This window comes from Carassius gibelio, chromosome B7 (assembly GCF_023724105.1).
Source record: "Carassius gibelio isolate Cgi1373 ecotype wild population from Czech Republic chromosome B7, carGib1.2-hapl.c, whole genome shotgun sequence".
Lineage (NCBI taxonomy): Eukaryota > Metazoa > Chordata > Actinopteri > Cypriniformes > Cyprinidae > Carassius > Carassius gibelio.
This window is the reverse complement of record NC_068402.1, coordinates 33,986,887-33,998,940: the sequence shown is the minus strand read 5'-3', so window position 1 is coordinate 33,998,940 and position 12,054 is coordinate 33,986,887. Positions and strand designations below refer to the sequence as shown.

The following is a 12,054-nucleotide window of genomic DNA, read 5'->3' as shown; positions in this document are numbered from 1 at the left end:
CTTTACAGTAAGTTTCCATTTGTTAAAAATGGCATGAACTAACCATGAAAAATTTGGATCTGTAAGAAGGATTTTACAGCTTATCTATTTTTATCTATTATATTATATTATATTATTATTATATTATTATTAATATTAGCTTATTATTAGTCTTATGTTGGAAGCAACTTGAGCTTGAGCTGAAATTGTTCTTTAATATAGTATATATTCAAATAAATATGTATTTGTGGAGCTCTGCTTTCTATTTTATAGCTACAAACTGCTGTATGTTAGTGCGTGGCTGATGTTGCTAGATGTGGAAAGGTCACAGGCGACAGTCAAGCACAAAGGTCAATCAAAGTGACATTGAAACCCAAACAAAACCGAGACTCACGCACAATGTGAGTGTTATGTAAGGATGTTGTTTGCATGGAACATTGTTTTCCCTCAGTATAATATTCTCCTTTTTGCAAATCATTTGCAAATCACCATCCCACAGAAGCAGCTTTTTAGTTAAAGCATTGGTTACCACTTCATTAGATTGTCACACATATTACCTAATAGAGATGTAAGTGAAGTTTCAAAATACAGATGGTTTAAGATTTTTTTTATTTTATTTTATTTAGAATGGGGATAACATAAAATTTGCAAGATCACATTTGTCACCACAACAAAATATATTTGTTAAGAGTAAAAAAAATAAATAAAAAAAAAACACTTTGCCTTGAAATGACCACTTTCATTGCCTAGTTGCATACAGTATATATAAGGAGCAAAAAGTTACACAAGAAACAAGCTGTGTTGAATTTAAAAATAATCTGTTTCATCTTCAAATAGAAACTAGAGAAATGGAGAATGATAGAAATAGAGAGGTGTGAAAGTTATGCCCCTGAAACCATGAACCAGCCATCAGTAGCGCTAGGGCGAGAACGAGGAAGAAACATGTGTGCGCACACACACACACACACACACACACAAAGAGTGATTTGTTATTTTGTTGGTTTGAGCCAACCTCAACCTCCTGTTTAAAAAGGAATGAACAAAAATCTCCCAACATCTGTGCTTACATAAACAGAGTAATGGGCAAAAATGTATATGTATCGATTGGATTTTGCTTAAAATGTACTTTTAAGGAAAACCTTTAGTTTGACATTTTTAGAAATTGTGTTAAGAAGATTGTGTAATGTTTTTAAGTAAACTTAAGTGTTCCTTCATTTCATTATTCTTATATTATAAGCAAGTACAGTTTTGTAAAATTATACTTTTAAGATTTGAATATTTCAATACAATTAAGCACAACTCTTTTTCAGAAGGGTTTCGCAAATAAAAGAACACCAGTGAAGGCATTCATTCATGAGCTGTCATGTTATTAAGCACAATCGGTGAATGTAAACGCGTTCAGTGCCATTTTCCTTCTGTAGCCTCTGTTCTCTGACACATTTCATTATCAGGGGACGCCAACCTTCTCTTTCTTTGACCCTCACAGAGTCCCCGCTGAAAGGAGATGACAATCAGCTAGATCGATCTTTTTCTGACTCGTCCTTGTTCAACCACTGGGGTCAGGATCTGGGGCCAGAGAGCCGCAGAGTGGCCCTTAAGATGTTCCAGTATTACGGCTACAACGGTTACCTCAGTGACCGCCTCTCTATGGACAGACCCATCCCAGACTACAGACCTGAAGGGTGAGTGTCTGACAGTCTGTCTGTCCTTTACTCACTGTCACAGCGAATGCCTGCATGAACTAATGTGATTTCTGAGCACAAATAAATGTTTGTAGTCAGCAAAAGCCTTGTGGTCATTTCTCACTGAAATATGATGGTAATATAATAGTATTTTGATATATTCCCATGGCGTTTTCTCGGAGGAGGCAAACAAGAGCAGTGTGTTCTCAAAAACAAATTTGGATGAGAAGATTATTGCCTTCTTTTTGTTTCCTCTGGCCCATCACCACCAATATGAACTGATATATATATATATATATATATATATATATATATATATATATATATATAAATAACTACCATATTCATGTAGCATGGTATTTACAACGGATCCCAAGTATACGACTTTCCCTTTTTTTTTCATATATTTGCGCATGTTTCTTTTGCTTGCCAAGGCTACATTTATTTGATTAAAAATACAATAAAAAAGTATAAAACATTGTGAAATAACATTAAAATTTAACTTTTTTTCTATTTAAAATGTAATTTTAAGCATATTAACTTTCTGTCCATGAAATAATCCTGAAAAAAAACAGCTTCCACAAAAATATTTAGCATTAAAAATTGTCTTCCACACCACTTATGACATGACGTGACATTCAGCCAAGTATGGTGACCCATACTCAGAATCCGTGCTCTGCATTTAACCCATCCAAAGTGCACACACACAGAGCAGTGAAATACACACACATGGTGAACACACACCTGGAGCAGTGGGCAGCCATTTATGCTGCTGCACCCGGGGAGCAGTTGGGGGTTCGATGCATTGCTCAAGGGCACCTAAGTTGTGGTATTGTCTGCCCAAGATTCGAACCCACAGCCATAGGATTAGGAGTCAAACTTTCTAACCACTAGGCCACAACTCCCCATTATTAGAAAATCATTATAAAAATTTGCAAATCATAATGATTTCTGAAGGATTATGTGACACTGAAGATAAATTCAAGTTCAAGTCATAGTTCAGTTGTGCCTGGGGCAGAAGAGGGGAGAGGGGGGTAGGTTCGGGAGTGAGTTCAGCTTCCTGACAGTCTAGTGGATGAAGCTGTCCTTCAGTCTGCTGGTCCTGGCCTGGAGACTCCGCATTCTCCTCCCTGATGGTAGCAGGTAGCAAGTAATGATGCTAATAAATTACATTTAATATATATATATAATTAGATTTTAAATTTTATTTTAAAATGTAAAAAAAAAAAAAAATCACAATACAACATATTGAAAAAAGATAAAAAAAATTACAAATTTTTGACCAGTAGGGTATAAAAATTCTGCTGAAAATTATTGTAAAGGCATAGACTGTTTTTTTTACTATTACTATTACTCCAAAACTACTATTATGTATTCTTCTTCTTTTTTTTTTTTTTGCGGTCTGTTATGAGTTGAAAGCATGGCAACATAAGGTTTACACCAACGACTCTATTTTGACAGGCTTTGAAAGAGGTGTGTGTGTGGAGAAACATAATTACTCCATAACCTGTAATTACTGGATGTGTCTTGCTGGCAGCAACATAAAGAACTCCTTCACGTCTGATCACATCTGTTCTTTTCTCTCCGTGAAGCCAAATTGCTATTGAGTACCTGGGTCTGAAAACCTTCAAAACCCACTTGTTATAAACTCCAGTCTGCCAAGAACATCAAAACATTACCTATCATTGTAAAGACCACCATATTTACCAAAAGGTCCTATTTGTCTTATTGCCTTTTGTCTCTCATTAGTATTTCCGGTGATTTCCATATAAAGGAAACAGAATAGGGTGTGAAACTGAAGATGAAGTCACGTTTAAATAAATGGTCAGCAAAGAAGTTGCCTAAACTTTTGAAAATGCTGATTGTAAACCTCTGGAGGTCAAACTAAATATTATATGAGCTTTTTTTTATTTACTATAAATTTTGCATGAGGTATGCAGTTTTGCAACTCTGTTACTAAAACTGTTTGGTTGCTAAAACTGTCTAAATATATCTTAAACACCGATTTGTGTGATGTTATTATTTTGGCAATAATTATTAAATATGCAAAAATTAAATAGTAAACATTTTTAGAATAATGTAAGAAGTATATACACCACTGGTCTACAGTTTGGAATTTGGATTAATTTGATCCAAAAATACATTACAACTGTATTATTACCATTTAAAGTACATTATTTTCTATATGAATATAAAATACTTCTCAAAAGTCTGGAATCATTACAGTTTTTAAATGTTTTTAATGAAGTCTGTTCTGCAATAAGGCTGCATTTATGTGCTAACAAATACAGTAAAAACAGTAATATTGTGAAATAGTATTGCTATTTAAAATAATAGTTTTCTATTGTAATACATTTTAAAATAAAATTTATTTCTGTGATGGCAAAGCTGAATTTTCAGCATCATTACTCCAAGACTTCAGTGTCACGTGATCCTTCCGAAGTCATTCTGATATACTAATTTGCAGATCAGTTATTGTAAACTGCTATCAAATATTAACAATGATTCTTATTATTATCAGTTTTGAAAACATAATAGTAGTAGAAAAGATCAAATAAACAAAACATTTTAACAATATTTTAGATTAAAAATGTATTTACTTTTGATTCACATTTGATCTAATGCAGCATTGCTAAATAAATATATCATTAGTATTTTACATTTAAATGCATATCCAAAAAAATATTAAGCAGAAAAAAATGTTTTCAGTACTAATAGTATCATTTATATATAGTTATCAAATATACAGTATATCATATATTTGAATTATTAGTTTACTGATATAACAGATTTGAATATTTAAGCATTATAAACTGAAATTAGATTATTTAACTAAATTTGCATTCAGCAGATTTTTTAAAATTCTGATTATGAAAAAACTTTAAGGTGGGACATCAACATTGTAAGCTGATATGTTCAAAAGTAGTTATTTTGCAAGCTTGCTAAAAAAAACTATTTTAGTAATACTAAAGTAATACTTGTTTTAGAAATTAAAAGGACATCGATTTTGTATCCAGTTCTTGGAAATGCCTTGACACATTGACATTTGTGCTCCTTTATTTCATCTCTTTTCACAGGTGCAAAAACATGTCTTACCCGTCCAACCTTCCACAGGTTAGTATAGTCTTCATCTTTGTGAATGAGGCGCTCTCAGTCATTCTGCGCTCCATCCATTCGGTCATGAACAGAACCCCGCACCACCTGCTCAAAGAGATCATACTGGTAGATGACAACAGCAATAACGGTAGGTTAACACACAGCACAAAATGCTTAACATGTTTGTCAATTGTGTAATCTTTGTCTCACAAGCTCTAAGTAGTGAGTGCCATTAATGTGAAGCATTGGCCTAACTATTTCCTGTGAGACTGGAACAAAGCAGCAGCAACCTCATGCATTTCTTTTTAGTGCTCTCTTGTGTTGGACTTGCTAGTTCTCAGTGTGAGGCTTATAGTCTTAATAATTACCGCTGTTTGGCTTCTCAACATTCTGTCTTCAATCAAACCTTTCCGTCTGCTTAATTAGCCGCTCTGCTCATTGGATTAAAGTGACTAGTGATAGAATACTAATCAGCTGCACACTGAGAAATATTTACCCCAGAAAGCTTAAACCTAAGAAACATGATGAATTACTCTGTTTCTCCAACATCATGCACCTCATGTTCTGGACTGTTGTTGCATGTAGCTGGTTTGTCTGCTTGCCTTCTTTGCTCATTATTACTTTAATTTCCACCAATTTGGTGCTGTAGTAAGATCATTAATTGACAGACTGATGAATACAGCTCCGGTTATATTTAACATGAATCAAAAGATAATAATACCATGAAAGGTCAGGCTAGTAAATTTATTTGGCTATTGGCTATTTTGTCATTATTGCATTCATTATCAAATTGTTAAAGGGAGGGTGAAATGCTCGTTTTCACTCAATATCCTGTTAATCTTGAGTACCTATAGAGTAGTACTGCATCCTTCATAACTCCAAAAAGTCTTTAGTTTTATTATATTCATAAGAGAAAGATAGTCTGTACCGATTTTTCCCGGAAAAACACGAGCGCCTGGAGGCGTGACGTGTGGGCGGAGCTAAAGAATCACGAGCGCCAGTAGGCTTTTGCGTTGAGAGCGTTTGGAAGCTGTGACACCGTGAGGACAAAACCAACCAAAACAAACCATGGCTAACAGTCAGATTCAGCGTATATTTATGATCCAGAATCAGATCCAGAGGCTGAAATTTAACAAGAGCAGCATCAGCAACAACGTCTCTATGTGGTATGTACTGAAGCTGTATATATTTGCTTAGCGGTTTTGGAAAAAGTTCCACTTAGTCACTGCAGTTTGATGACAACATCGCATGTTGTTTACTTGATGTACTTAAGCGCCGATAGCTAAGTTAATAACACAGAGATATTTGAAGCAGTTTTACTCACCGCCTGCGGTTCCAACACACGATCGTGACCCTTTTTCGTTGGGACTGCATTATCCTTAAGAAATAAACAATGTGCAAATTCGGCGTCAAACTGGACCTTGTTTGTAAAACAAGCATCTTCGAAATGCAGGGGAACAAACACAAACATTTATTTATTTATGTATTTATTTAAATGGATAAAATCATTGAATGAAGACTTGTTCGTCTAGTTTTTTTTTTAAACAAAGTATGTCCGGTCTAAACTTGTATCCCAATTCTTTTGTTATTATTTAACATCTGCAACTGAAATGTATCCTTGCCTACTGTTTAAGTAGACTGTGAAGCTGTTTCAAACATAAAGCTTACATGATGAGCTGCTCTCTGCGGCGAAAGCAGGTTTAAATATAATGATGTGTCTATCATTTCAAAGGTTCAATAGCGTAATCTATATAATGTATATAAATATATAATTATAATATAGAAAATATATTATAATTTATTATAATAAGAAAAAAAAACTTATAATAAGAAAAAACAAAAGGACTGGTCCTTTCAGTTGTGATTATTATCTCTCAACATCTCTCCTTAATGTGAGAGCCACTTCTGGGTTCAGCTTATTCTTTATTCTACTGGGCAGACACCATGACCAACATGAAGAGAAAGAGGGTAAAGTGACCCAGATGATTCCTCACTAATTGTACCATTTTTAAAGGACCAACGGCCTGCTCTCTCAGCTGGCATAATCTTGTGAGTCCTGACAGCTTTATCTTTACATTCAGAGATGAAGGTTGTGAAGCGGCCACTCAACATGAGACTTTATGTCAACAGTGGGACCGACAGAGAATCTGTCAACCTTCAGTGAAGGCCAAAGAAAATTAAATCCCACTCTCCTCAAAACCCGAGAATGAGCTGACAAATATTCTATGCCTCTGCAGTGGACAAATGATGAATAACCACCTTATCATCAGAGAGAGAGAGAGAGAGAGAGAGAGAGAGATGACTTACACTGCAAAAAAAAAATTCCTTGCTGAGCATTTTAGTCAGTAAAAATATCTAAACATTTTTCTAAATAAATTTACTTGAGAAGAAAAATGCTTAATTTAGAATTACTTTCAGAAAACATATATTTGGTTAAGTTAAATGTCTTAAATGCAGAATTGCATGCAATAATAAGAAAATTATTCACCCTCAGGCCATCTGAGATATAGATGAGTTTGTTTCTTGACTGGAAAAGATTTGGAGAAATTAAGCATTGCAGTACATCACTTGCTCACCTGTTGATCCTCTGCAGTGACTGGGTACTGTCAGAATCAGAGTTTAATCATGCAGCCAAAGGAACTGTCATAGAACGTTCCTGGTTACTTAACTGTAACCTTGTTCCCTGAGAAAGCGGAACAAGATGCTGCACTGCTCAGCGCATTGGGAAACGTCTTATTCGTGACCAGCTGTGAATAATGTGTGTAACACGTCGATAGAATTGACCCGGTGGTAATATAGCCTCGGTTGATGATGTCATCGGAGCGTGCGCCCGCAACACGGGGCTATAAATAGATACGCCACAGGTGCATCAACAGGACATTTCGTCTGAAGAGCAGTCCTGGGACATATTCAAGGTTACAGTTAAGTAACCGGGAACATTCCCTTTCAAAAGCTTCAGTCGATGCTGCTCTGCTACTTAACTGTAACCTTGTTCCTTGAGAAAGTGGAACGAGATTCTGCGCTGCATTGCCGTACTGAAAATGTCCCAGGACTGCTCTTCAGATGAAATGTCCTGTTGATGCACCTGTGGCGTATCTATTTATAGCCCCGTGTTGCGGGTGCATGCCCCGATGACATCATCAACCGAGGCTATATTACCACCGGGTCAATTCTATCAATGTGTTACACACATTATTCACAGCTGGTCACAAATAAGACGTTTCCCAATGCGCTGAGCAGTGCAGCATCTCGTTCCGCTTTCTCAAGGAACAAGGTTACAGTTAAGTAACTGGGATTGTTCCCTTTTGAAAGCTTCAGTCGATGCTGTGCTGCTCAGCGCATTGGGAATGAGAATAACCACGCCGTCGTGCTTGAAAATGTCTGGACCCCTAAGGTTGTGCAGGTGTGCTATCAAACCAGAAGAAGCCCTCAGACATTAGCTTGTGATGTTGACTAAAGGACATGAGAGCCTGGAGTAGCATGGACATCCAAACTATAAAATCTTATAAATGTGTGCGGAGAGGACCAACCTGCCGCATAACAAACCTGTTGTAAGGGGGCACCCCTTGCTAAAGCATTAGAGAAAGCGACCCCCTTGTGGAGTGAGCTCTAAGACCTATAGGTGAAGTTTGACCGCGCCTCATAAGCCAAAGCAATAGCATCCCTGACCCAGTGAGACATGGTCTGCCTGGTGGTGGCAGCTGCTCCTCTGTTACCACCACCATAACAGACGAACAGCTGCTCCGACTTACGCCACTGGCTAGTGCGGTGGACGTAAGCCTGAAGAGCACGGACTGGATACAGTCTATAATATTTCTCTTGCTCTGGTGTTGTGAATGGCGGAGGGCAGAATGACTCTAGAATGACTGGATGTGCAGCCGAAAATGGAACCTTAGGCAGGTAATCAGGATGAGGATGCAAAATCACTTTTACCCTGCCTGGGGCAAAGTCTAAGCATGATGGTGTTTAGATAGACAGAGCCTGCATATCCCCAATTATCTTCAAAGAAGTTATTGCCATCAGAAAAAAACATTTTTTTAAAAGTCAGAAGTTTATCAGATGCTGACTCTAAAGGTTCAAAGGGGGTTTCAACCAGACCCTCGAAAACTATAGCTAAGTCCCAAGAGGGCATCTCGGTTTTCACTGCAGGATTCAGTCGTCTGGCCCCACAAAGGAAGCGAGAGAGCAGAGGGTGTATCCAGAGTGGCATCCCATCAATCAAGGCGTGGCAAGCCGAAATAGCGGCCACATAAACCTTAAGAGTAGCAGGGCATGTGCATGTTGACAACTTTTCTTGCATGAAGTCCAGAACTGAAGCAATGTGGCAGTTGACTGGATCAACATTGTGTACCACACACCACCTGTCATAGACACCCCATTTACTGGCATACCTCTGTCTGGTGGAGGGAGGTCTAGCACTAAGAATGGTATCAATAACCTACGGTGAAAGCCCTGTGTTCCTCAGTTGGTACCATTCATGGGGCCAAACGTGAAGATTCCACAGGTCGGGCCTGGGATGGAATATCGTGTCCCCTGTCTGAGACAGAAGGTCCGTCCTCTCCGGAATTGCCCACGGCAACCCGTCGAGGAGAGATATTATCTCCCTTAAACGCTTTGACTGTACAGTTTAAGCCTCGAAGATCCAAGATTGGGCACACTCCCCCACCCTTCTTGGGAACCAGGAAGTATCTGGTGTATTAGCCCGACTCTCTCCTTGGACAAGGAACATGTTCTATGGCCTTTTTGCCCAGAAGAGTCTGTAGCTCTCAAGACAGTACCTGCATCAGCTCTGGTTTCACGGAAGTGGAGACCACGCCGTTGAAATGTGGAGGATGACGAATAAATTGGATCCTGTATCCTATCCGTACTGTGCTCAATATCCACACAGAAAAGCTCGGCAGAAGCTCCACGCTGCCAGACTCTCTGAGAGTGGTACCAATTTTAACACTTCCTTTTAAGGGGATGTTAGATGTTAGGTGTCCTATAACGTAACGTAACTAATGTTGTCCTTCAACATCTTGCTGGAAACCAATGCCCCCCGAAGCACAAGAAGTGGCGGGGATGGAGTTTTTTTTTAGGGTAACGGGAAGGGGTGAACGCTCCCTTGTGTGCCTAGAGTCACTAGCTCAGTGCCCTGAATCGGCGGGCTGGCAGGGGACGACCGTACTAGCTGCCCTAGAGACCTCCATAGAGGAAGTAAGCCTCTTAGCACCGCTAGTTTCCAGACAGTAACTGCGAGAAGCGCTCACTGTAGATCACTGCATCCTGAAACACCAGCAGGGTTGGCAGAACTGAGGCTACTGAGGAGAGACGGGCACAGTTTAATGCGGTGCCAATGGCCCCTCCCCTTGAGACAAATCCATGTCTCAACGAAGCTCAGGGACCACTTCCTTGTGTGCCCAGAGCCACTAGCTCAGTGCCCTGAAGTGGCGGACTGGCAGGGGATGACTGTACTAGCTGCTCTAGAGACCTCCGTAGAGGTAGCGAGCCTCTTAGCACCGCTAGTTTCCAGGTGGTAACTGAGACAATCACTCGCCGGAGATTGCTGCACCCTGCAACACTGATAGGGTTGGAAGAACGATCTCCTGAGAGCACTGAGAAGAGACGGGCACCGTGTAATGCGGTGCCAATGGCCCCTCCCCTTGAGTACGGCAAGGGAAGAACTGACTAATGCCTCTTCAATACCTGTCAAAATGTGCGCATAGGTGGGCTGCTCATGGCCTGATGACATCATCAACCGAGGCTATATTACCACCGGGTCAATTCTATACACTTCTATTGATAAGACATTTCCCAATGCGCTGAGCAGCGCAGCATCGACTGAAGCTTTCGGAAGGGAACTTTCTGTAGGGCTGTCTTGGCTGGCCATTGTAAGTTTTGAGCTGTTAGAAGGAGTGATGAATTGATTTCATGAAAGTTGAATTATATTGGTTGAGAGATTCACGTTCAGTTCCTGGAGTCCATATTGAAGTTCAGAGATTGAATTATTCTCTTTCAATGGATAATAAAGACACCTTGCATCAGGTTTCCTGACAGAATCTGAAAAAAGATTGATGTTTTTTATGTTCTTAACACACTTATTCCCTGTTAAATGCACTTTGTAATGTCAAAATGTAAACAGTTTTATTTTAATATTAAAGTATATTTTAATATTTTAAAGAAGTACACTTATTTTAATATGTTGGCTCACATACTAAAGCAAGTTTAGATTTTTTACTTCATCATTACAAATGTTTAACATACCAATTAAATTTTAATACATGGAATATGAGACTCATTTCTCATTTCAAGTTACAGTTCGTTTAAGTACATTCAGCAGTACACTTGAAACATATTTAAAAGACAATAAAAGTAATTATGAAATTAGATGTAAAGATGTACTTAAGCTCTCTAAAATGTAGCTAATTACATTTGATATTAATTTAAACTATAATACACTTTCATTTAATTGCAGTAAGCATGCAGTTAAGTGTCTGTAAACACTCAGTTCACACTTAAAATATTCTTTTAAAGTATATTGTTTTAGTAATAAGTGCTCTTTAAAAAAAAGAAAAGCATGCTAAAGTGTATTTCGTTTTCACAAGGGAATGGATACAGTAGATCCTGTTAGAAATCGATGCTAGTTTAAGTCAGTTTAATATCAAGGACTTAATTAAAATGTCTCCTCAAAAGCTTTGACACCTAATAAGATTGCTTAGAGACCTTCAGCATGTCAGTCTTCCTTTATGTTATCATATTATAATAGCTAGCAGTGTTAGGATCAGTCAAGCTTAATGTTTTGTATTGACTGAAACAAGAAGTGCACTTGAGATAATGGTGATGAAAGATTGATGCGTTCAGTCATGAGCAGCTCCGAGATAATGGACCTGTTACCCTTTGTTTTATTATGATAATATCTTCACCAGTTCTTCCAATCAATTGCTATTTGTTCATGTATGTTAATCAGTCATTTTCAATGGAGATGAAAGTTCTGCTCTAATAAGCTTCGAAGAAAGTTTTTGGTGAGGTTGAGGATAGAGGGATTTTCGCTGTCAAATAAAATCAGAAGACAGATTTCATTTAGTGTCTCCCGGTTCAATCATAAAACTCATATTTGCAGGCGGGGGTAAAGCATTAGAGCAATTTGTAGAGCCACAAGCTGTTCATATCCAATGTTCTCGGGCTTCTGAAAGAAACATTCTCTTCACGTTCACTCGTGCAATTCCACAATCTCAGTGATCGATGAGAGACGCAGTCCGCTCAAGGATAAACTCTATAGGCATGAGCCTGGGTGAGCACAACATCCCACTCAAGGGCA

At 38.3% G+C, this 12,054-nt stretch overlaps 1 protein-coding gene across 1 annotated transcript in view; it reads left to right on the top strand.

Moving 5' to 3' along the window:
- The window catches only part of galnt18b (UDP-N-acetyl-alpha-D-galactosamine:polypeptide N-acetylgalactosaminyltransferase 18b), a 112,807-nt gene that overhangs the window by 51,760 nt on the left and 48,993 nt on the right, over positions 1 to 12,054 (top strand). The window contains exons 2-3 of the mRNA XM_052562058.1: positions 1,466 to 1,661; positions 4,739 to 4,905. Coding sequence (XP_052418018.1) covers positions 1,466 to 1,661; positions 4,739 to 4,905 — 363 coding nt within the window. The remainder of the gene's footprint in view (positions 1 to 1,465; positions 1,662 to 4,738; positions 4,906 to 12,054) is intronic.